This window comes from Centrocercus urophasianus, unplaced genomic scaffold (assembly GCF_019232065.1).
Source record: "Centrocercus urophasianus isolate 14NV4802_14NV808 unplaced genomic scaffold, USGS_Curo_1.0 seq_14, whole genome shotgun sequence".
Lineage (NCBI taxonomy): Eukaryota > Metazoa > Chordata > Aves > Galliformes > Phasianidae > Centrocercus > Centrocercus urophasianus.
In genome coordinates, this window is record NW_024884586.1 from 31,292,495 (window position 1) to 31,317,849 (window position 25,355).

General features: G+C 49.5%; 2 protein-coding genes across 2 annotated transcripts; one reads left to right on the plus strand and one right to left on the minus strand.

Annotated features, from left to right (window-relative positions):
- Positions 1-2,578: 2,578 nt before the first annotated feature.
- PROX2 (prospero homeobox 2) lies at positions 2,579-5,044 on the minus strand. Its single transcript, XM_042815082.1, is given in 4 exon segments — positions 2,579-2,764; positions 2,830-3,042; positions 3,044-3,220; positions 3,620-5,044. Coding segments are annotated over 4 exon segments (2,001 nt in total).
- Positions 5,045-9,764: 4,720 nt separating this feature from the next.
- DLST (dihydrolipoamide S-succinyltransferase) lies at positions 9,765-24,918 on the plus strand. The gene is made up of 15 exons (XM_042814320.1): positions 9,765-9,864; positions 13,381-13,414; positions 14,431-14,479; positions 15,519-15,574; positions 15,930-16,004; positions 16,391-16,446; positions 17,133-17,244; positions 17,730-17,888; positions 18,138-18,223; positions 18,896-18,993; positions 20,827-20,957; positions 21,521-21,594; positions 22,437-22,520; positions 23,037-23,204; positions 23,693-24,918. The coding sequence occupies exons 1-15, from the start codon at positions 9,796-9,798 to the stop codon at positions 23,825-23,827; spliced, it is 1,386 nt and encodes a 461-aa protein (XP_042670254.1). The 5' UTR covers positions 9,765-9,795; the 3' UTR covers positions 23,828-24,918.
- Positions 24,919-25,355: the final 437 nt, after the last annotated feature.

Here is a 25,355-nt window from a genome sequence, read left to right on the forward strand (position 1 = left end):
TGCCTTCCCTCTGAGGCTGGTGAGGGCTGGTTTTATAGAAAGAGAGGGATATAGGTATGTGCAGATGCATTTATGTTGTCATAGATCTAACTTAGCCAGTTTTGTAAAGTCATACAAAGTATTTTTAATGATATCTGTACTTTGCATAAAGCTATGAATGACGTATGACATGCATTGAGTAATTCAGTAAAATACTTTTCTTCAAGTTTCCTTTTTTTTTTCCTCAGTCATGTATTTTTCATACTCTTCAAGCCTTCCACTTCACCACTGCCTTTAGCTTCTCGTTTGGTAAGATTAAAAAAGATTGACCCTGTTCATTACAGGCTGACGCTTTGAAGCCTGATCCTCGTTAATCCAATAGAACAAGCGCGGAAGCCACAAAAGCCTGAGCAATAAACACCAGCAGGGGGCTGCCACGTTTGGCTTGTGCCAGTTGGATTTACTGCTGTGTGGTTACAGTTGTTTGGTAGGCAATGGGCAGTAGTCCCAGAGAGTGTTTGTAGGGCAGGTTTTATTGGAACAGCAAAACCAGGAATGGTGTTTGACACTAATATGTAAAATGAAAGTTACCCCCTGAACTCTTAAGCAAGAGCACACATAATGGGACAGCAAATGCTGAGATTTCATGACCATTGGCCACCACTTAGCATGGAGAAAGCTGTTGTATCCAGGATGTTATCTATGGGAAGGTCCTTTCCAAGAACTTCTGCTTCAGCTGGGAACCTCAGGGTCTGGTTCAGGCTCTGCAGACAGACCAAGGCCATTAGCAGCAGTAAAGATAAGGCAAGGTCTTTAATTGCTTGTTAATTCCCCCCCTCCACCCCCCCCCCAGGCTGCTGTGGCACCCACGCTCAGCATTCAGCAAGGACTTCCTCAAGCTCCAATTAGCTCTATGTGAGTAATGAGAGCTCTTACAGTTCATAATAATGGGCGTGAGTAAGTGTTAAGGGCTCTAAGGGCATGGATGTGGTTACATCTCCCTCTCTCGGCTGCCTCCTGCCACTTAGCCTGGAGGCAGGGAAACAGCAGTATTTAGAGCTCAGCAGTATCTGCTGTCATTAGCTGTGTGGACTGCGAGCGGTGCTGTGGAGGGACTGGGAATGCAATTGGAAATGCAGGACTGTTCCCAGAGCAGATGGCTAGTGGTGGTAATGGGGATGTTATGCATGTATCACAGATGTTTGGATACAGAGAAATAGCTGATTTTGCTTCAAAGGTAAAACTGAGTCAGCAGGATGTGAGTGTGCTACCCCTCTTGTTTTATTGAATAATTAGTGGAAAATGGAAAAGCAACTCTTACAGCACACTCACACATGGGAAGTCACTGTTGCCATGGTGGTGGGTGCAGTCTCTTCCCTCTCTCCCAGCCCTACAAGCATGCACACATAGCCAATGGAAATCCCCACGTGCCAGGCATTTGTCTTCAAGAGAAAACCGCCTGCTCTGTTCTGAGCACAACCAGGCTGCATGAAAGTACGTACCATGCCATCAACAGCACAGCCACTGAAGCCCTTCTCTCAAGGGGTTATTCTTTCCTAACAAAATGCAAGAAATTCCCAGGGTAAAGTTTAGAGAAAAAGTTATCAGAGAGGTCTCTGGGGATTTAAAGTGGTAACATAAGCCGTATTTATTTAAAAATAGATGGAGTAAATTTGGAGTTGGGTTTGCACAACATACAGACCTCAAGCAACTAACATACAAATCCAGACAGGGAATGTGGCTAACCCCACTCACAATGGCAAGGGCCACTGTAATACAGCCCCTGTGGAGCCCACCCACACTGCACTGCTCAGCCACAAGGTGTTGCCATCCAGCTACAGGCACCCTGCTGCAGGACTGCTTGTGCAGCATCGATTTTCCTCTCCGTGCATTTTGCCGTGCTCCAGCATCCAGCAGGCATCCCGCAGCGCTTCCAGCACTGCCTTGACCCCTTCCAACACAAGTCACACTGTCCAGCTTCAGCTCCTCTGCAGGACACTGGTGAGGCGGTGTGCTGGCGGATACAAACAGTTTGATGTGTCCCAGACAGGGCCAGCCATCCTCATGGGCTGCTTGAAATGCTGGAATTCACCAGATGTTTGCTTTGGATGCTGTTGTGTTGTTTTTGGGCAGGGCCTGACGAGTGCTGCTGGAGCAAGCACAGCGCCTTGGACAGCCGTGCCAAGGAAACGGTGCCCGCTGCTGGGAGCTCTGCTTGCTCTGTAAACAAAAAGGGCCACTTGCCCTTATCTGTGGCCCTGTGGAAATGAGGAGAAAGGTGGCTTGGCCCAGGTCCTGGGGAAAGCTGGAGCAGGGCCAGGAGGAGAGCAGCCATTTCCAGGCTCCAAGCATTTGGCTTCCTCTCCGTGTTCTTTCCATGGGTCTCCACCGCTGCCTTTGAGCAGCCAAATGAAATGTATAGCACAACATCCTGATGCCTGGAGCAAACCGTAGACTTCACCCAAGGAGGCTGTCTGACAGGACAGAAATAAAACAGAATGACGGATGCCGTAAGTCCAGGATTTGTCCAGCACAGCCAGCCTTTCCCCCACCCTGCCAGCAGTTACCCAAAACCTTCTGGGGCCCCTTGCCTGGCAGATCAATTGTGGGGCAGCTCCTGGGAGCAGCCCGCAGCTTTGAACACTTCGGGGATGTGGCTGTCCAGTTTGGAGATGATTTTGTAAATAGGCTTTTTCCAGGAGGGGTCGGCATCCCTGCCCGCCCGCACCGCTCTGAAGAACTCCTGCAGCGTCAGGCTTGCCACCTCCAGGAAGCAGCTGGGCACCTGCGGACAGATGAGCAGGTGGGCTCCAGGAAGTGGGCCCTGTGCCCCACACCCCGGCCCCTCACCTGGAAGTCGTTTCCCTTATTATAGTGCATGTTGAGGGCACGGAAGAGCTCCGAATCCCGTGAGACACGCAGGGCCGTGGCCTCCGTGATGCCCTCCAGCAGGGCCTGCCGGGCAAACTTCTCCACCTGGATGTAGTAGAACTCACGGAAGTTGCTGAACCACTTGATGAGCTGGGAGTTGATGCAGCGGCTGAACTGTGCAGACACAGCGGGGGAAGTGGGCTCTCAACAAACCAGCACCAAAATCCCACACCCCGCGATCCTACCCTGCATCCCACAGCAGGTCTACCTGCACATCAAGGAAGTAGGACCTCAGCAGAGCTGAGCTGGGGTAGCGGGTGAAGAAGAACATCAGCTTGGCCTTCTTTAGGTGGCCAGGGGTCAGCGCCTCCTAGATGTGGGCTTTGAGTCAAGGAAAACCTGCACATGGCAGCTTTGGTCTGTCATAGCCCATCCCTACAGCCTGGTGTCACAGGATGGCCAAGGAGGGTCCTCTGGGTCCTGCTTGAGCAGGGACGCCTGGAGCAGGGTGCCCAGGCCCACATCCAGGTGGCTTTTGGAGATCTCCAAGGAGGAGATTCCACAGCCTCTGGGAAACCTGTGCCCGTACAGTTAAAGCAAATTAGCGAGAACGTTATCCAAATGTCCCTTGGAAGCTGACAGGTGTGGGTCATCAGTCACCTTTTTCTAGGAAGGTTGTTCCAGTGTTTGACCACTCAGTAGCAGAAAGTTGGCTTTTCCCATCGGCATCTCTGAGGAGCCAGGCCACTCCATCTACCCCAAAGGATACGTGGGTAGGGGTAAGGGGTGTTCTGTTCCCCTCCACCATGTCAGGGCCCAGGGGCCTCACTGCCAATGGCCGCAGCTTGGTGACTGCCCAGCGTGCATCTGCGGGCTCCATGCGCCAACTCTCTGAGGCAGTAGGGCTGTCCCAGTGGTTGTGTGGGGTGTGGACCAGCAGCTGGCCCAGCAGCTGACTGTCCTGCACTGCCAGGGCAGCTGAGCCTGGCCTGTGACCCACACTGGGTGCCTGACGGAGGTTTCTGACCCCTTCCGGGCTGAAGGATCTGGCCTGAGAGTTCTTCCCCAGTGATAGTGATGGTGCCTCTGGCCGATGTGAGCCCAGGATGCTCGGGGAGGGTGCCTTAGCAAGTGATTTTCTGCCTTTCCCAGCAGGTAAACACCCTCCCCTGGCATCTGGCCCTAGCTCTAGCCGTTGCTGTAGGAGGTGGCTGGCTGCCTTTGGCCACATGGTCTTCAAGACGGAGTCCACCACACGGGATGTCATCCCAGCCAGCTCGTGTTTCAGGGCCTGAGAGAGTACCCTGGCTACTGAGGGCAGGACGCCTGCACTGCCTCTGCCTTCCTCATCCTCCCCTGCCGTGGGCCCATCCACCTCCAGGATGCTCTCCCAGAGAGTGGCTGTGTGTGAATGGCAGGTGTTGGCAACACCATCCCTGCCCACTCTGTCTCCAGCTTTTCCAGGAAGCAGCTGCACTTTCCCAGCACCTTCCTGGGTTTGGGCAGCATCCCCAGAGTCACAGACCTGGGAGAACCTCTCCTGAAGCCACCTCAGCTGCTGCTCTAGAAAGCAGAGCTGCTCCCTCAGCTGCTGGCACTCTGCTGTGTGGGGACTGCCAGCGGCAGGTGCCCCTTGCCCAGCCACTCCCGCACCCTGCTGCTGAGGTACCCTCGGCTTCCTCTTGCCCTGGTGGGGCACTCCCCCACCTCTCTCCCTGCCCAGCGCCAAACCTCCCTCCAAGCCCTGGTGGGCTGGAAGGAGGCTCATGCCTTGGATGATGCTCTCCACCCTAGCCCTCTTGGCTTGTAGGTATTCATCGGAGAGCTGCTCCCCATCAGCTGCACAGGGCACAGGAGCAGGGCCACAGGTTCTGGTGATAGCCAGGGTTTGTGCTGCTTCTCTGAAAGGCACACCAAGTTCATAGCCCTGGGGCGGCTCCACTGCAGAGGAAGGGAAAAGGGTGCAGGGGTCCAGGCTCCTGCCAACTGCTGTGTGGCTGAGCAGCTGTGACATGAGGGATGAGCTAGGGGAAGGCAACAGAGGGTCCCTCTGGAAACAAGGTTCTGTTTTCATCCCTTGGTGGTGCTTTGTAGTAACACAGCCTCTGTCCTGCACAGGGGCAGACTTGCCATTCCTCATGTCCTCTTTCTGCCTGGGCACCAGTGAGCTACCCTGCAACTGGTAGGGGATCATTTCCACAGACAGACTGGCAGGCGTTCCTGGCGATGCTTCTGCCAGCTAGAGGTACAGAGCTGAAGAAAGAGTAAAGTATCACTGGTAGAACCAAACACAGCTACCCTCCATGCATGCTCACATGACAGATTTTCCCAGCTCCCACCTGACAGCAGGCATTTGTGGTGCCTAGAGCCCACTTCTAATGGTTTGGGCCTTGAATGTGCCAAGCAGTGAGGGCTCTCTGCACCACAGCTTTGCCCTGGAACGGTTGAAGATCCATCTCACTGTGCCTTGACCACAACTTCTCCCCCCCTCCCACAGGTAACAGGAGCCTCAGGTGTGTGGGGCACAGGCTCAGAGCGATAAGTAGAAAGGGAGATCACCTTTGGCAAGAGTCCCCTTTGAGCTCGTGGACTGTGGTACAAGGGCACTGAGCACCAGATAGAGCCTTCCTCCACGTGCACCTAGGCAAAGGCGTTTGCAGCTGCCACTGAGCACTGTCAGGGTGCCCGGAAATAAGGACAGCAGCCAGAGCTCTACAGAAGGCATTCACAGCATGGAGCAGAGGGAGCCCTGAGGGCATGAGGACGAGCAGCATCTGCCATCCCCCAATGCTGGGGTGGTTGGAAGAGGCACAGCAAGGGGCTAGAAGCAGAAAAAGCACAGTGTGACCGCTACTAGCAGGACATGCTGGGACAGTGCTGCTGAGGGCTTGTCAAAACAGAATAAAAGGGATGGGGATTACTGGGGAAGAGAAGAATTCCTGAGCCAGCAGCCTCAGGCTTAAAATTGTCACAGTGAGTGCAGGCAGCCAGCCACCCCTCCTCTTGCTAGTTCTGACACCTTTAAAACAGGAATAGCAAAAGCTCATGTCCTGGTCCGCTAAAGAGTAAAAATCCCTATGGGGTGCTGCCTCACCAACCACATTAATTAGCATCAGCTCTGCATGTCTGAAGTGGTTTATGCCTTTTTGAGCCATCTTTAAAGGGCCTGAGATTCTTTCACCTATATCCAGATACATCTGATCATTTTCAGTGCTGTTAATCTCCCGTCCCCATGACTTTTCTCTTACAGCAAGTCCTCCGCCATGTTACTGAGTGGTGTTTAAAAAAAAGCCTCTACTCACTCTTTTCAGCAGGCCGCTTGTTAGCCTTTATTCCAGGTTGGTGTCCGGGAGAGCAATCACACACCCCGGCACATCACTCCAGTGCAGGTCCTCGGGCTTGTCTTCCCTGTAAATTGCACTGCCCCACCATTTTGCTAGACCATTTTCCCTCTCCCTCCTCTGTCACACCTTTCTGGATCCTCTACTGCTGCTCTATCTGTAATAAACCATTTCCCAGGCTGCCTGACAGCACTTGTTCTCTGTGTAGCCTCCCCTCCCGCCCAGCCATGAGGTTTCCCTTTCCCCAGCAGTGTGGCTACTTGCTCTGCCCAAGGTCAGCACGAGGCCCAGCTGCCGGCAGCTCTTGCTCACCCCATTCACAGCTTGCTTCACCCTCTGCCACACACTGCTCCTCAGAGTAGCAGCTGCCTATGGTAAAGCTACACAGCAAATGCAAGGTACATATATATCTTATTCATTCTTCAGATGTTCCACACAGGGAGCCTCAGCTGGAGGACGGGAGAAAAGTGAGGGGCTTTCCAGCATCAATCTGTATCCAGACTGGCCCTATGTCCTGGCCCAAGTAAATTGCTCCCACTAACAGGGTCCTATCCCTGCAGTTCGCAGTTGGGTGCTCCCATTCCTGCTGCTGCTACCAGCCTTTACCAGTGCAGTCTTCCAAAATAGTAAAAAGAAACAGATGCTCCTCCAAACTGAAGAAAATAAACAAGGAGGAAAATGAAGATGCCCAGAGAAGCCGGCAGGTATGTCCTCCCCAGACATCAGCCACACCGCAGAGCTCCCCATCCACTTCTTTCTGGGAGAACCATGTCACCCCACTGGCAGCCTGTCACCCCACAGCTTTCCCAAGGCGTGCCATTTCTGCCACCAGTGAGGAGCCCCAGCCCAAGCCGCGTGCCTTTCTGTGCCCCACTCACCTGGGCTGCCAAGGTGCAGGATGTGTGCTGGGTGCTGCAGGATGATGGAGAAGCCACCCAGCAAGTCCTCCCGCTATGCTCATGTCCTATAAAGAGGGAGTGGGGTGGCTGGAGGCAGCCAACCAGCTGGGAACAACTCCTGAATATGCAGATGGATGTCCAGGGGTCTGGCCACCTGCCTCAGCGTCCCCCAGGCTTACAGAAATGATAACAACGTTGTTGATTCTGTATCTCCCAAAACACATTCAAAAAAACAAGCATTTGGAGAGGAGACATCGCTTTATTCTGGGCAGGGCATAAAGTGGAATATTCCCACAAATCAAGTGCTCTTTATGCTGGCTTCCATTTATAGTCAAAAGTTTTCACCATATGCCTACCTAATACATAAATGACACCTATCCATTACACATTAATAGGTTTATGTAAGCATAAGGTTCTATAACATATTTGAATCTTCTGTGCTTGTGCAAGGGTCGTCAGTGATTGTTTGGGGAGGCATCCCACTCCTCACTTTATCCGTATTTGGGCACAAGGACATTTAGTCTCTTCTGATTGGTTCCTCTTTTGGACTTGTGTCCTCATCTCAAGGATGCTGTCCCTGTGGGTCTAATTTATGACAGTCTTGAATCTTTGAAGAGAAACATCCCATCTCAGGAAGGTTGTTTATCAGAGATAAGAAAGACATCTGGAACTTAAAGCAGAGCTTCAACCTTGAGCAAAATACCTCAGACAGACAAAAATGTCAAATAATCAGCTTTTGAGACATTACCAGCACTAGGCTGAGCAGACCATCAGTTCCCCATATCCATCATGGCAGAGCACTAAGCAGTGCCTGTCAGGCTCTGCAGCTCAGTCATGCTGTGGCAGCTGAGAGGCTGAGGCCCATGAGGAGGCAATCCCTGGAGCAGAGAACTCCATCCAGCATCCTCCATGCAACACTGTACGATCACCCCACCAACTAGCACAACCTTGAGAGAGCTGGGAAGCTGCAATTTGATCTGACAGCACCCATCTAGGACTCAAGACAATTAATCATTAATGAGATGACATAAGTACAACAGCCAGAGGCAAGCGGTACCCATGGCCTGGAGCTTCAGGTGAACACAGCTCCTGCTGAAGGTGCGCAGGTGCTTCTGATGTTCCCTACTATGGTGATACCAGGGGTCCACAATACAGGAAACAGTTGGGAAGACTTTTCACGATGCGGTGGCTGGACATGGAACAGGCTCCCCAGGGCAGTGGTTGCAGCTCCAAGCTGATGGAGTTCAAAGAGCATTCAGACAATGCTCTCAGGCACAGGGTTTGAATTTTGGGTGGTCCCATATGGAGACAGAAGTTGAACTCAATGATCCTTGTGGGTCCCTTCCAACTTGGGACATTCAGCAAAAGTCAGTACCTTGCTGACTGTCGGGAACTCAAGAGATATTCCTACCACCAGCACAACCCAAACTCTGCTCCAGGATGGAGCTGCTTGACATTTGGTGTGGGAGGCAAAAGCAGATGGAACTCCTGGAGCTAGACAAAACCAAATTGCCTCTGCCATTTCCAGGTTGCCATCTACCTCACCTCCACGTACTTAATAAATACTGTGATGCTTGTTTTATTCATTTGGTAGGCAGGTGGCTGTGGTTAAAAGCAGTTGACACCAGGCAGTCCTGCTCAAGGGTCTCAGCCCTTTACAGACAAACTGCAGAGAAACCCCTGGCAGAGAGCCTTTCTGGCACAGCTGCTTTGTTTTAAAGCAGTCAGCACATCTTTGAAGCCTCAGAGACAACACCCTATTGATTTTTCTTCAATCTTTTTTGAAAATCTCACCAAGAATGTTCATTGCAAATTTATTTTAGGAGACTATTTTGAAGGTTGCAGTTTACCACTGATGTATTATTAACCAACAGCTATATTAAGGATGTGTATGTAACCTTCAGGATGCTGATTGCCAGACAGAGTTCTGATTTTCTTGGTCTACTTCTCAGAGACTGCAGTAAGTTCTCCGCATTTTATTTCAACAACCATTTCTTGCCTGGAAGTAGGCAGAAAGCAGAAGGTAACTGGGGCACCCTCAGACATTTTTAAAACGTGGACCGTGTCTTAGGAGTGGGACTGGGCACCACTGAAAGAGCCTGGCCCTGTCTTCATTGCATCACATCAGGTCACACTAGACTCTCCGTGACCTGCTGTATTCCTTTCCAATGAAGCCTACTTAAATCCTTTTGCCTGTTTTTGTTTGCTTGTTTCTATGTGTGGTCTGTTGTTTTGTTTTTCCCCACACTTATTTCCCTGTAGCAGTGAGGTGACCTTGCCCATTTCTAATCAAGCTGACGTTTGCAGCAGCTCCGGTCCTAAGCGATCCTGACAGCAGGACGCAGCAAGGTGAGCAGAAAGACCGCCAGAACTGCTTCCCTGCAGAAAGCCACACCCGGATTCCACCAACAGCCAGGAACCGTGCCCGTGCAGACCCAGCTGAACAGCAGCCCCGGCAGCCCAGCCACACTTCAGAGCCGGACACGCACGCGCCCGCCCGCCTCGGACAGCGGCAGACCACGCAGCGGCTCCACAGCCGGCCCGCGAGACAGCACTACCTGCCCCCGCCCCGCAGCCCCCCCCGGCGCCCGCCACGCCCCGCTCCCCCCCCCCCGCCGGAGCGCTTGGTGCGGCCTTGCGCACTTCCGGCTCTCGCCGGGCCTGCTTCCGGTGTCCGCCCTCCAGCTCCTCCCGCCACCGCCGCGATGCTGCTGCTGTGGCGGTCGCGCTGCTTGGGCCGGGCGCTGGGCCGTTCGGTGCGCACCCTCCGGCAGGTACGGCCCGGCACGGCCCGCCCGCGGGGAGGGCGAGGGGCGGGCTGCCGCGGCACTTGGGCGGGCGGGCTCGGCGGCGCCAAGGACACCGGGACGCGCCCGGCTCGGCCCCGCCGCCGCCGCTCCGGGGCGGGGGCACCGCGGGTGGCGCGGCCGCGGTGTTGAGTCCCGGCGGCGGGGCGGGCTGTCCGTTGTGGCGGAGGCGCCGTGACTGTGAGGGAGCCCTCGGCTCGGCCGCTCCCCTCGGCTCTTTCCTTCTGGCTCTTCCCTTCCTCCCTCCGCGATTCTCTTCTTCTTTGGTGCGGGAATTGCAGGTGGGCTGTTGGCTGTGCCCGGAGTTACGCACACGGATACACGTGTGTACGGTGCACCGTAAGCGGTTTGTAACTGCGTGTGTATGGTTATGTTCGTAACCGTGCTCGTGTATTTGTGGTGACACATTACTTACCGTGCTTATTTAAGTGGCGTTTTAATAATAGTTATTTTTTTTATCAGCAGCTATGGTGCTGTGTAATTATGCAGAACAGGGAGGAGAGGCAGATGGAGAATACAGACTTTTTCAAAACCGGTTTGCATGGAGAGAAGCCATAGCTAAACAGCAAGTGGGCAGTGAGTTGTGCTTAGCCTGCTTGAGGTGGAGAAAAAGTGGTAAGCTGAGAAGTGAAGGAGGTAGTAGCAGCTTGACATCTCTTGGAGTAGGGATGTGGGGATTAAGTGCTGATGTGGAGATAACATGGGGCTTGGGGGAACTGTAGAAAGGAATGCTGGAGCGTGGCAGGCCTCTGCTGGGAGAAGTGGAAACAAATTCAGAAGTGTTGAGCTGAATGGAAGAACGGTTAAGTCAGCAAAAAACAGCATGCGAAGGGAGGGGACAGCTGGGTTTAATGCTTAGGAAGAAGGAGGGGTCTGTGTTCATACATCAAGTAGAAATCATGCAGGTGCCACTGAGGCTCCTGCCCCGACAAGTCAGATGCAGTGGCAGAAGGGTGACCCAAGGCAGTCCCAGGAGGACCAAGAGGTTCTGAAGAGGGATGATGTGATGGGCAGCTGTCCTTCATTCACACTTTGGTGGTGAAGTCCTCGTGTTTCTCTGGAGAAGAGTTTATTAAGAACTTCCTCCCTCGCTGATCCCCTCCACATGCTACAAGAGCTGTCAGCCTGTTGTCTTAGTAACTGTATCCCATACCCACTGTGAATTGTTCTCTCTCCTATCTTTGCATCTGCCTTGCTGTGCTATATATAATTGTGTTAAAGATGCACGATGGGTTTTCTGTGTACAGTGTTGCTTTGCATCCATCCTTGCTAATAAAGCAGCAGCCACAATGCTTTGCAGAAGCCTTGGCTGGCAAAATGATTGCTGCTGTCAGAGCTGCTCAGCACTAGGGTCTCACTGTGGCTCTGTGCAATGGGCTTCATGCTCCTGTTGAAGTAGGGTCCACCTGCTCCCGACCTGCTCCCTGTTTCTACTACTGCAGAAGAGGTTTGCAGGCATGCAGGCTGTTGTCTTAGCAGACATGCACTATAGTTGATTTATGTGTGTGGTGACCTGCTAGAAGGTGACAGCTCCTTGAAGGTGTAGCCTGAGTTGCCACGTGGTGGGGTCACTTTCACATAACAGCAGCGTGAAAACAACTCTGAGAAGTCACGTGTAACTGGGGGAAAGTTTTAATCACTTGTGTGAGTCAGTAGCAAATTAGAACAAGACTTGCTTCTCCAAAGGAACACTGCTTCTTTACACTGACCTAGGGTGTTAACAGCAGCTGGTGAAACCTACAGTTTTCCTATTTTACCAAAGATCTGACACGTGACACACGTAGCCAGGTGATTTCAGGAACAGGTACAATCACAGCGATTCCCGATCCCTTTTTTCCTCTGAAGGAAATAAGCCCACAGGGCATCTCTCAGAGCTGCATGTGCTGGCACACTGTGGTTAGGGGTGGGTGCACAGCAGTTCTGCAGAACACAAGGCAGAGAGCATCTCGGTGTCTTTCTTTACAGCTTCTCAGACCGGTAGAGCTCTTCTCTCACTTCTTGCCTAGGGCAAAGCGAAGCGATGCCATTTTTTCTTTATTTTGCAGCAACTGTAGCACATAGGCTTGGCCCTTCTCCTGGAAGAGAGCTGCAGATTTGTTTTCTCACAGCCATTTACTTTAGCACAGACCTTTTAAACTTGTTTTTTTTTTTAACCTTATACTAAGACCTTTACACTGGTTCTGTACTTTTTCTTAATGAATTACTGTCTGGGATGCTCAGATTACCTTTACAACTTTATAGAGTACCCAGGAAAACACTAAAGGACAGAAGGGAGCTCATATTCCTTGATATTTTGAGATTAACTTCAGTATTATCTGAGACATTGCAGAAATTGAGGAGGACTTGACCAGCGCAGGTGCTGGCACGTACTGAGGATCATGGTGCTTTAGGCACACAACCAGATGGAGTTAGCAGGAGGTTTGTCTTAGTGATCCTGGCTTAGAACTGTCTCTGCATGAACTGGATCAATGCTAGCAGTACTGGGCTGAGGCTAAGCTGTGTAGCACTCAGGATGGTGCAACACCTCTCTCTTCCTTCTCCACATGCCCCGCTGGTTTTGCAGAATCTCGTGTCTAGGATGTTGGGCCCAAGGTGGGCTGCTGCATGGAGTGATGCTGCAGCTGATGGGCTCTGCCAGATCCTAGCTGGCACAGCAGCCAGGCTGTGCATCCTCAGCACGGCTGATTTGCAGCCATGTTGAGCTGCCCATAGACAATTGAATTGACTGCACATTAATATCTGGGAAGCCAAACCCGTCCTTGAGTTTGGATAATTGATCTGCCAGGGGGCCAATTTCAGAACCGTTAAATAGTTTTGATGATGGGAGGTGTTTGTTGAATGTATTTTAGCATGTTATACCACCCAGTCCTGTAGCTGATAAGACACAGGATTAAATATCTCTTTGGTCCCTGATGTTTCTGCTGTCTGTGACGCACATCTACAGAAGTTATTTTGGTATTCAACTGTATCCCATTTTTCTTGCTCTGGTGATACTGAAGTTGGGGTTTCTACATAAACCTCCATCCTGAAACAGACATTCTGAATGACATCTGATTTTTACCTTCTGTATTTGCTGCTGGATTAGGATGCTTTGAGCTGTTTAAACCATCGTCAATCACATTTCAGTTGTGAGTATAGTGGTATTTTCCTATAGATTGTGAAGAATGTTTTGGTTCTCCAGATCTGCAGGTTTGGTGCCAGTGAAAGGTGGGTCAATGATTACTGGGTATGAAGGAAAAGGTCATAAGGAGGTGGAGTCCCCAGCTCACTGTAGGCAGAAGGAGTTAGGCTGTCGAGGAAAATTCTGACCTTTTGGAGTTCAAAGACCCTATAGTCTTGAACAACCAAGAAAAAGGTGCTAAGTGCTAGGTTCTGTGACTGTGGGACTGGTGGAGCCCTTCTGGTCCAGGTGTCTTAGGAAAACCAAAGCTCCTCTAGGTTGGGGCTGCCTCTTTGCAGTACTGACATTCTTCTCTCTGACAGGGCAACTGTACTCTGGCAAGGCGCTCCCTGTCTGGTAAGTCTTATGTTTTGTATTTAACTTCAAGTTAATCTAGGCAGAGGTGCTTATCTATTGATAATTGGATTTATTAAGAGTTATTTCTATCAATCATACAATGAAGAAACGTGTGCCCATATGAGTGCCTCTCTTGCCTAGTGTAAATGCCACCCAGTGCATCCACCCAAGGTAGAGATTTCTCAGCAGCAGTGCTGTATTTCAAGCATTGTAATGCTTACAACACTTGCTGTTGCAGAGACCAGCTCTCTGATAAACTGCTTTGAAAATTTGGGTGAATGTTAACTGAAATGTCAGAGTGAATATGACCACAAAGTCGTCTGGTGTTTAAACTGCATTTTCTCAGAGCTGTGCTACCTTTGTATGGGATTACATCACTTCCCTTTGAGTCTGCTTTGAGAAATGTGTTAAATCTGCTTATCTTTCCTGGCTATAGAATTCCAGTGTTATTAGCTTTCAGTAGGGGATGGTATCAATATTGTATTAACTTTCTTAAAGATCAAGTGGAGAAATGCTGCTTCTTTTTGGTGTTGTGTAATTGAGATAATTACATTCTATAATTGCTATACTGATTCTCTTTAAGATCAGTCTGGAAATAGGTCCAGTGCCCTGAAAGAGGCAAAGGACAGGAGTTCAGTAAGTAATAAGAATTGCTGTGTCAGGGCGTGTGAGCAGTGTGGCAAGGGGTCACTGATGCCTAGAAAACCCTGAGAAGCTGTGCAAGTATCTTCCCCATTTTGAATTATGAAGCAGACTTGTTCTTGGGTCAGTGGGTGAAGAGAGAAGAGGGGTGGCAGTGACTCACTGCTCTGCCCTGTGCCCCATTTTCAAGGCATTTTTCCTCCTTACTGTTCCATGCAATTGTGAGAGTTCTAGAGAGCACCTCTTAGGGGATTGCCACTTTCTCCTGCTAGGAATCCCTTTGTGTTGGTGGGGATAGCTCACCAGCAGCTGAGGTTTTAGCAGTCCTGAGGACTGGGTGATGTTCCTGTGGGTAATACCTTTCTCATTCACAGGTGTGGCTGGCAGCCAGGGACTGGCCTACATTGACAGCAGGAAGCTCATGTAAGTATCCATAGGAGAGCTGTGATATGCAGGGGATCTAACCATGATAGCATTTGGAAGCTGGAAGGCAGAATAAAGTCAGCTGTCAGAAAATCTTTGTGCATTTACGAGGAGCATGGAGGGGGAAAAAAAATTGGGTTCTCTGGCTTTTGCAGGTCAGGAACTTTGTATGTTTCAATAAAATAAGGTCTGTCTGGAACCAGATGTCAAGGCAGGATGGGCAGGAATGAAGAGAGCAGTGGTTAATCAATTTCTTCCCATTGTTCTTATGATTGTGAATGCTCTGTGGTAGCCTCCCAGTAGGATTTCTGTTGGACACATGAAGAGGTGGTCTCCTGCAGGAGGAGTGGGATGGCTCGGGGAGCTCTTGTTCATATGACAAGGTCTGCATTGCTGAGATGGTCTCATCATTTCCACAAATACTTTTTTTTTTTTTTTTAACCATAAGAGTGCATCCAAGAGCTTGATACACTGGTCTGCTTGCACCAAGCAGCCTGTGTTAGCGGAAATGCTAAAGCACATTTGCTTCAAGTTTCCAAATACAGTATCCACAGGTATAAAAAACATCTGTGCCAGCTCCCTGTGAAGAGGAATGGTGGAGGGAAGCAGTTGTCTCTTGAATGCTTTGCTGTTGCCATTTTATGGTGCTTTCTCTTCTTCAGACTTTTTTTAGAGGTAAAAAATGGTTCCTGTGATCACATCCTAGGTGTGCAGTAGGCTGAGTAGGTCAACCTTTTACCAGTATTTAAAACACAGCAGATATGTTGGGATGTCTCTGTAAATTAAAATTCTGTAGATGTCACTTCATGCTGATTTTCTGAGAGCACTACTGAATTGTTTCCATGCTTCTTAGTTGGATTTTTGCCCCTTGATCAGGTAAGTGGAAGTTCTTTTGAACCAATACATTTGAACAGCTGAGCAGCCTTCAGATTAGTTAAACAAGCAAATGTAAATTTTGAGCTTGAGACTGGTGCTGGCAGCTTCCACGGGAACTTGCTGCTTATTCTGTGTTCATATCTTGTGTTCTTTCTCTCTGCAGAGTAAATAGCTCCAGTGTCTTCACTGTCCGTTACTTCAGAACCACAGCAGTACATAGTAAGTAAAGAGGCAGGAGTCAGTGGGGTGACTCTCATGTTACCTGTTGCTGTTCTAACAACAGCTGAAGCTGCCTTTTCCACCCTTGGTCTAAATTCATTGCTGTCACACTTGGTTGGGCACGGAGCCCTAAAGATTTTGTCTGCTTTTTCTGTCACATTGTGACTTACAACTTACAGTCAGGTGAGATTTTCTCTCATGTTCGAATCTTAATCGTTACTGAAGCAAGGAGAAGGTCAGCTGGCTTGAGTGTTTGTGCACTCACTCTACTGGAGTCCTGGTGACAAGAATGAAGAGGTGCCAAAAGTTTTGAGCTCTGAATGTGTTCAAGTCTATCTGTCTGTCTCTGTCACAGGGGATGACGTGGTTACGGTGAACACCCCAGCTTTTGCAGAGTCAGTCACAGAAGGAGATGTCAGGTGGGAGAAAGGTAAATAGTTGCCTCTTCCCTGCGAGTCTCAGTACCATTTCTTCTGCACTGGACAGCTCAGGGATGAACTGTAGTTAACTGGCTGACCATTTTATATTCTTCAGTCTGTGACAAAGAAGGCAGTTAAGGTTAATTACAGTTCTCCTGCAGAGTAAGGATTGCAATTACTGCTTCAGTTCCTCTGTCCTGAGTAATGTTGGATGAAGAGAGATGTTTAGACTGGAATTGGACTCTATGCGGTAGATAGTTTGAGTTACACTTTTCTTTAGAACACGTGGAAAACTGGGGTGAAAAAAATTCTGGGTTAGTGGGAAACTGCTGTGGGTTAAGAGGGGAGGCTGGAGCACACCTCCTTCCTCACAGTGGTCTTCATATCTATCATTCAGCTGTTGGAGACACAGTGGCGGAAGATGAAGTGGTGTGTGAGATTGAAACAGACAAGGTAGGAGTTCTCTGGACCAAAACGTTTTCTGGTTCTCTAGTGAGTACCTTGTGTGGCTCCTCTCCAGCTGAGCCTGCACATCCTGCCTGTCTCTCTTGCTCCCTTCACAGGGACAGACTTTTCTCCATTTACTATGAAAGCAGGCTGTACCTGAAGTGAGGATTGCTTGATAATTCCTTCCTTCCTCATACACTTGATTAAGAATCAGAGGAGCTGATGTTTGTAGGATCTGTAATTTCACTCCCTCCTGTTAGGGTGCTGTCACCTTGGAAACCTGTCTGTGTATGAACAGGAGAAATCTGCAGAGCAATTTGGTATCTTCAGGCTATTTTAAATTTAACCATTAAGTTTACCCCTTAAAATACTCTTAGGCTTTGAAGCTTGCGCTGAAACTCCCTGCCAAGTTCTTTTTCCAGTGTTGTTGTCAAAAAGATGCTGGCAGTAGGTCAGTTCTGCATTGTACCTTGAAGCAGGAAGATCAGACTATATGATCTACTATCAGCATCTTCCACACTTCTAAGTGTTGGCACAAAACCCTGCTGGAGGGCATGCAAACTGGTGGAAATGGTGCAGGACAGAGCTGCTCTCTGTGCCAGACTACAATGCATGTGCCTATTGGCATCTTTGCTTGGGCACTCATTCCTCATCCAGTATTTGGGAGAATTTAAAGACTTTCCTTTTTACAGACATCATTGCAAGTTCCAGCCCCAGCAGCTGGTGTGATTGAAGCCCTTTTGGTACCTGATGGTGGCAAAGTGGAAGGGGGGACACCTCTGTTCAAACTCAGGAAAACTGGAGGTAAGTTTGGGGTTTAACTTGCACTTACCTTCCTATTTCAACCAGTTTTTTGGGTGTTTTTGTTTTTTTTGTTTGTTTGTTTTTTTGGGTTTTTTTTTTTTTTAAAACATTGTTTTGTTGAAAAAAAAAAAAAAAAACAAAACAGACAAACATAATTGCAGTCTTTCTGAGAGAGAAACTTGGCTTTTCCTTATTCTGGAGGAGACTGCAGTACTAAGCTAAAATTATCTGAGAATTCCCCTCACATACCTCCGTTCTTCACCCTCTTTAGTATCCAGTCTTCTGCACAGTGAGGAGATCTAGGGTGTTGATGAGATGAAACACCATGGGATCTACATGGGGTGGCTCCTATCAGTTTATTAGTGTAGAGTGTATAAAGGCAAAGTGCTAGATGATTGACTTCTGTCAGGTTGGTTCGGCCCAGAGGTCCCTGGCAGTAGAAGCTGTGGTTGCTCTTATAATAATTGTTCTTCCTTTTCTTTTAGCTGCTCCTGCCAAGGCCAAACCAGCAGCAGCCCCTCCTCCTCCTCCTGCAACACCTGAACCTGTAGCTGCAGCTCCTCCTCCTCCTGCTGCAGCACCAATTCCAACTACAATGCCACCAGTGCCACCTGTGTCAGCTCAGCCCATTGACAGCAAACCAGGTGAGGCAAGAGCCACTTCCTCTTATTTTAAAGCCTCTTTTCCATGGGGAGTGTTGGTAAAGTTAAAGCCAACAAACTGGCTGTATAGTGGAGGCCTGTCTGCAGAACTCAGCTGTCCCTGAGGCTGCCCAGCCAATGTAAGGCTGCTTAGGCACCCTAAGCAAGTGACTGGAACAGGCCTTCTGTCTCTCAGGCATTGCCCTCAGCCCCTGGTTTTCCTTTTTGACTGATGTCTTCTTTACTCCTCAGTGTCTGCAGTGAAGCCGGCTGCAGCTCCAGTGGCAGCCCCTCCTGGGGAGGCAGTGCCCAGCAAAGGTGCCAGATCTGAGCATAGGGTAAGCTGTGGGAATAGGGGCCTTGCTGGTTCTTCTCTTGCTGGGTGATGACTTGTTTTGGCATAACGTGTGAACTTGCTGAATGAATCTGAATATATCTGTTCACGTTCAACTTGTCAGGGTTGTGACAGATTGGGAAATGCTTTAGATGAGATGACCATTTGGAGGTGGCATGAAGAGAGCCAGGTCTGATCTCCTGTTGGTCTTTTCTAGGCAAAAATCTTGTCCTCAGCTCTGCTGACTGAGCACAGACAGCTCCACGTGATCTGCCTGGTCTGTGCACAAGCCCTCAGCAAAGGGCTGAGGGCGCTACAGCTATCTCATACCTTCTTAAGAAAACTTGATGGAGCAGTCTGCTTTCTCAGCTGTTTTGCTGCTCTTATGCTAGCCTTATGCTGGAAATTTGACTGTACTTGGCATTTCTGAGAAACGGGCAGGTCAGAGCAGTTCTACTGTGATGCATTTCAATTCTGCAGTTCAAATGAACTTTTAGTCAAGCTGGGCGACCGATTTCTCAGCTTGCTGTGCTCCTTCTTTGAGGAGACCTGAGGTGAAAACCTTGGACGTTTTACTGGTCAACCAGATAGCAAGAAGGGCCTTTTTTGTTTCTTGTGTGTTTTGCCTCTTGTGTGAACTTGAGGCAGCTTCTGCTTATTTCTTTTTAATTTTCAGGTGAAAATGAATAGGATGCGTCAGCGTATCGCCCAGCGGCTGAAGGAGGCTCAGAACACTTGTGCCATGCTGACCACTTTCAATGAGATCGATATGAGGTGAGGAGCAGACCTGTTGTTTTTAACCTTTGCTAGTAGAAATACATGAGGGCAGTCATCTTTAAATAGCAGCTGAGACCATGCTGATTGCATTTGGAAAGGCTAACAGCGTCTTCTGGCACCTCTTCCTTAGACTTTTCCCCGACCTGTGCGTTTTCATCTGAGCTATGCTGGTGTTGCAGCAGGAAGGGTGCATAGTTTCCTGCTGGACTTTCATTCCTCTGGAATCATCTATTGCTTGTTAAGGGGCAGCCCAGTTCCTCATCTATGCGGTTCATAGTGGAGGACTAGTAGATGTTGAACAGATGAGCATGAGTGAATGCTATCAGCTGGACAGTGGCTATTAGGAGACACCAAAAGCACTTGCCAGGTTACTGCTTTTGCAGGTGGGCATATTTGGCCACCCGTGAGGTAGTTCCCCAGAGCTTCTCACATGAGCATTGCACACGTCTGCAGCCCTTGTTGTCAGATGGTTCAGCTTTCCTGAACAGACCGAGGTCCTTCTCCCTCCCCTCTTGGCAGGTGGGGGTCTTCTTACTCAAGTGCTTGCATGGACTGAGCACTCTAATGGCTTTGGAAGGTGGGCAGCTTATGTTACAGTGCATTAGGGGGAAATTGTGCCCAAATCAAATTGCCTTTTGAAATCCTATTCCACTCCTTGAGACAAAACATGTAAATATTTGGGTCTCAAAACAATAAGGTTGGCAAAATAGTCTTGATTGGAGGGGAAGTGCTTCAGAGTTATCTCCTCTCTGAGGTTCATTGAGGTGTCGCTTTACGCTGGCCTCGGGCTCTCATTGCATCTGGTAATCTGGTTTGGATTGATTGCTGTGCTGACGACTCAAGAGGGTCTGAGCTTGGGCCTCCTGCTTCCCGTTGGGGGTCAGCATCTGAAAGGAGTAAGCCGTAATGAGTCACTTTCATAGCAAACCTTGTCCTCATTGCTGCAGTCCTTGTGTCTTGGGAGGCACTAATGTCTTTGGGCAGTAATCCTAGCCCTAAACAAGGTTAGGTGCAGGAAAACAAACACTCTAAACCACAGAGACCCCTGCTCCTTGCTGACACCGTCTCTTCAAAGACTTAAGGTCTCTGGAATCAGGAGAGATGAATCAAGCAATTCCACAGCATCTATATTATCCTAGAATAGGCAGAGCTCATTTCTTTTTTGTGAACATTCTCATCTCTGATAATCATAAGCAGGGAGGGAACAGGAGTTACCTGCTTGAAGACTGTGGCAGAGCTGGCACTTGGCTTCATAGCATCTGGGAACAATTCTTTCATATTCATTTAGTTCCCAAAGTCAAAGAGTGGGGCTTTAGAGATGTCATTGCACTGGCTAGTGCTGGGCTTGTGCAATGGTTGAAGTCTTCTACCTCTATCATTACCTGCATCTTTTCTTCTTTTGGCATTTTTTTCCTGTGTTTTTCATTCTTCCAGGGTCAGCCCAGATGCATCTGGATTTGCTTTCTGCAGTGCCGCACTGCAGTGGTGGCTCCAGAGTTTCAGCAGAAGTATTTGCAGCTTTATCAGGTCTAAGCAGGAAATATGCCATGCCACATCTTGCTTTTGTGCCTGGCAGCACAAGCCTTGTAAACCTATCCTGTTGAGGTTAGGGTCCAGAAGCAGTTCCTGTTAGATCTTTTGGCAGGGGCTTTGGAGCAGCCATCAGCCCATTTCATCTACACCTCTTAAAGGATTTTTCAGGACGCTGGAAGTTTGCCAATTGGTAGTGCAAGTTTGCAGTCCTTGGGATGGCACTGAGATCTGTTACAGAGTGAGGAAATGGCATTTTCCTGGACTCCCTGCTGACCACTGTTGTAACATGTTTTGCAGCAACATCCGGGAGATGAGAGCTGTACACAGGGATCCTTTCCTGAAAAAGCACAACCTGAAATTAGGTTTCATGTCAGCTTTTGTGAAAGCTTCAGCTTTCGCTCTGCAGGACCAGCCTGTTGTGAATGCAGGTGAGTGGTGATCCTCACTGTGAGTCGCATATCTTACCAGTGAATGTGCCAGAGTGGGCAAAAGCAGGTGGCCCAGTCCAAGGCAGGGCTGTTGGCATGGATAAGCAAGTCAAATACAAGGTGAAGAGAGGACAAAGTCCTTCAGGCTGTTGCTGATGTTGCTAATGCCACTTACTTAGGTAAAGTACGTGTTGCCAAACGTCCTATTAGCAAGGGTGGCTGGGGCTGGTGGCTAGATGTCTTAGCCCAAAGAAAGCTGAGCCTGCTGCTTGGTGTAGTTGCTGTAGGTGCAGTGCAGTTCCTGGTGAGTGTCAGAAGTGTTTGCTCAAACCCAGAGGAGGAGAATAATCAAGGCAATGTTTGACTGGCACTGACCTCTATGTGCTATGATTCCTTTCTGTATGTCCTGATACTTCTCCCATAGAAGCAGTGAGGACACACTTTCTATAGTTGAGCAAGTTGTTATAATTTGTGGCTATTTCTGGCCTGTTCAACTTTTGATCTTTGGGTACTGCATGTGTAACGTGCCTTTTTCTTTTCTTTTTTTTTTTTTTTTCTTCTAGTAATTGATGACACGACCAAAGAGATTGTGTACAGGGACTATGTGGACATCAGTGTAGCTGTAGCAACTCCCCGGGTAAGTACCTTAGGTGCTCTGCGCATGGTTCCTGTAGCCTTGGGTCTGGGATGCTCATATGCTTTGAGCCAACACAGCTTGCAGCAGAATCTTACTGATGGGACTGCTTATCTAGATGAGACATCTGATGTATTGTGGACTGCTGAGGTGGGTTGTGGGAGAAGGTGGAGGACAAAGAACATTTTGCCACTGTGCTTAAATGTGTAGTAACAGGGTCAATAAAGATCTTGGTGGTGGTCGAGTAGGGCTAAGTTAGAGAAACCTGTTTTTCTTGCACTTGTGAGAATATGGTATGGACACTAAAAGCTTTGTATGTTCTGACTAACTCTGCTGTTTTGTCCCACCATTTTTGTAAATCATATTCCTGCTCAAAACAGGTGTTCCTGCAGAAGGGAGAGTATGGGATGGAACTCATGCTGAATTAGTTCTTTCCATTGTAAGACAGAGGTCTGGCCAGGACTGAAGTTCTGTCGTTGCTCTCAAAGTCTAGGGGAGCTCCCACATGTAGGGACTCTGTTCTTCTCACAGAGAAAGAGATGACAGCTGCCCAGTGCCTCACTCACTGTGGTGGATGTGGCCTGGGGATACGGACAGTCCTGGCTGAATTTATATGACGGGTTTATAGGCAAAGACAACGTTTCATTCACTGTACAGGGCCTTTGTGGGTGCCACGCCAGGTTTTCTGGCAGGCTGACAGAACGTGAGGCAGCTGTGCCAACCACCTGCTGTGGGCTGAGCAGGAGGCAGGAATGGTGCTGGGTTGGGCCAGGCTCCTGCCCAATAGTGGTTATCTACTTGTCACTGCCATTAATTTGCTGATTGTGCACTTTGCTTCTTCCTAGGGTCTTGTGGTCCCTGTCGTTAGGAATGTAGAAAATATGAACTTTGCTGACATAGAGCGAGCTATCTATGAGTTGGGGGAAAAGGTAAGAAAAGCTGGAGGTGCTCTTGGAAAAGATTGGGAGGGTGCTGGATAGGCATGAATTGATTTGATCCCCTTGTGGCATCGTCTCTGACCTCTGACACATGGAGTTATGTTGTAGGGAACGGTCCAGTTACAGCTGTAGCTGTGCCCATGGCTTACAGGACAGACCTATCTACTTGCTGCCCTTCCAGAAGACTTCCCACTATGTATTAGTGATATGCTGTGTCTTCACCATTCCTTCTGGAGGCCAAGGCTGAACTGCCCTGGGATAAGTCCCTCTTATCTGTTTCCTGCACAAGCAGGATTTGGAATCAAAGGCAAAAAAAATCTTCTGCAAAGACAGCAAATATTTGAGTCTTAAAACAGAATGTGTTTTCAAGTAATTGATGCTGGTTTTCAGTTGAACAAATAAGTGAAGCTCTGGCTATCAGCATTTGTTGAGAGGCTGAACATTCAAACCCTTGTCCTTTGTCATTTGTGGTCTGAGTGGCTTTCTGAGGCCTTACCTTTCCTCTAGGCACGGAAGAACGAACTGGCTATCGAAGACATGGATGGCGGCACTTTCACAATCAGCAATGGAGGGGTTTTCGGGTCACTCTTTGGGACACCTATCATCAACCCACCGCAGTCTGCTATCTTAGGCATGCATGCCATCTTTGACAGGCCTGTGGCTGTGGGAGGCAAGGTAAGTGGAGCTGCACAGGAGATTTCAGTGAGTAGAGAGGAGTGCTCTGTGGGATGAGGATCATGCCCGGTACGCTGTTTCTAGGGAGGGTGATGTCACTTTCTGAAAGGCTTCACTGTGACGGAGGAGCAGAGACTGAAAGATGAAAGGGCAACTTTGCTGGCACTGGTACTTGCCTGAGATGTGCAGAGAGCCTTGCCCGAATTGAAAGGGACGCAGCTGAATAACTGCTAGGGTGTGGAAAGGAGGAAGGGGCTGTAGTCTCTGTGATAGAGAGCAGCTCCAGAGAGGGGACCAAGCGTTGTGCAGTGCAGGCCAAGCTAGTGCTGGTGCCTGGGTTGAATGAGCGGGTGTGAATTGTGCCATGCGGTGTTCCGAGCCCCTGATTCAGGACAGGAGAATGCCAGGTCTTCCCTAGATTGAGAGGAGGGTATCCTGCAGGCAGCAGGGCTGAGCTCGCTAACACCCGTCTTGTTCTTCCCCTTCAGATCGAGATCCGGCCCATGATGTACGTGGCACTGACCTACGATCACCGGCTGATTGATGGCAGAGAGGCAGTGACTTTCCTGCGCAAGATCAAGGCAGCGGTGGAGGATCCCCGCGTGCTGCTACTCGACCTGTAGAGCAGTCACACCCCCCACACAACCCACCCAGGGCATAGACGCAGCACCAGCAGGGGCACAACGCAGGGCATTCAGGGACTGGCTGGGGTCATTCCAGTCTCCCTCCCACCCCTGAGATCAGAGATGTCCCAGAGGGAACTGGGAGGATAGCTCCTACCTCCTTTCCTGTTCTGTTTAACGGATGGTTCAGCCTCTCACTAGGATTGCTGTGCAGTGGGCCGACCGCTGAACGGCACTGCCTTTTTGGAGCCATCTGTGTGGCATCCTCTCCCTCATGGCACCAAACTCTCACCTCTAGCTTGTCCAATACCACTGGAAAGTGCTTGCTGCTGCTGTGCTAGGGTATCCTTTCCTGCCACTCCAGAGTGGGTTCAGCTTTATTTCCTAGCACTGAGGTTCTGGGAGGGGAGGGAGAGGAAAGGCTACTGTTCTGTCCCCGTTTTGCTTGAAAATATATCACACTCATCTGCCTTGCAAGGGCAGCCTGGGTTCCCCCAGGCCAATTTCAGCAGAATTTTTGATCAGAGCAGTGCTGAGGTAGGTGTTGTGCCCCTGGCAGTGCTCTAATTACACTCCCTCCACGGACTGGAATGCAGTGGTTGCATCTCCCCTGCTTTTCCTTGGAGATCATCTGTCTCTCTCTAGCCTGGCCACTGAGACATGAATGTTCCTGGCCAAGTAGGCAGAGCCCATGATCCCTGTGGAGGCAGCACTGTTCCTGGGGATGGGAGGCCACCCTTTCACCATGACATGCCCAACACTAGGCTAAGACAGCCCGCAGCAGCTGTCCTTGAATCACAGCGTACTGATGGATGGGTCTGCGTGTGAGGGCTTGGCCTGCTACCAGCAGAGAGCTGCGGGGGGGGGAAGGGAAGGCTGGTCTGCAAGTGTAATGTATATCCCAGCCCAAGGCTGCTGGTTTTGGGGGGAGGGGGGACAGTCCTTAATCTGATAGCGCACACATGTAATGGAGAGTGAGGGGGTTGCTAGTGCCTGCAGAGTCTATTACTCTTACCCTCTACACTGAACTTGTAACTAAAATATTTAACACAGCGGATTTTAAATGAAATAAAACTGGTCAACAACTGCAAGGTGGGCTGTGTTTGGGGAGGTAGTTCCTGAGAGAGGCCTTGGGCATTGGCAGCCCCTGTAGCACAGCATGAGCAGCCCGTTCTCTGGGAGTGAGAGGAAGGGAACTGGAGCTGGGTCTTTCCGTGGTGATAGTAAATGGAAGTTTCTCTGGCTCTGAACTCTCCTGTTCTCAAATCCTCTGGCAAAGAACTGTCTCTTACCAGAAAATATGAGAAAGCATCTTTTTCCATATTTCTTTGTCTATCAACAGCAAAGGAATCCCAGCATTTTCTAAGTGGTGTGATGGCCAAGAACGAGAACTGGGACAAGCTCTCAGTATGGTTCTGGAACCAGGTTGGTTTTCCCTGGTAGAACAGGGGTTGTAAATTGTGGAAGTGAGAAAAAGGGTATTAATGGTTGCGCAGGCAAGAAATGTAAACTGAAAGTTGTTTCTTGT

Coding starts and splice junctions, on each gene's coding strand:
- DLST (XM_042814320.1), top strand. CDS start 9,796: ATGCTGCTGCTGTGGCGGTCGCGCTGCTTGGGCCGGGCGCTGGGCCGT. Junction 13,415..14,430: donor GGCAAGGCGCTCCCTGTCTG/GTAAGTCTTATG, acceptor TCTCATTCACAG/GTGTGGCTGGCAGCCAGGGA. Junction 16,005..16,390: donor AGATGTCAGGTGGGAGAAAG/GTAAATAGTTGC, acceptor TCTATCATTCAG/CTGTTGGAGACACAGTGGCG.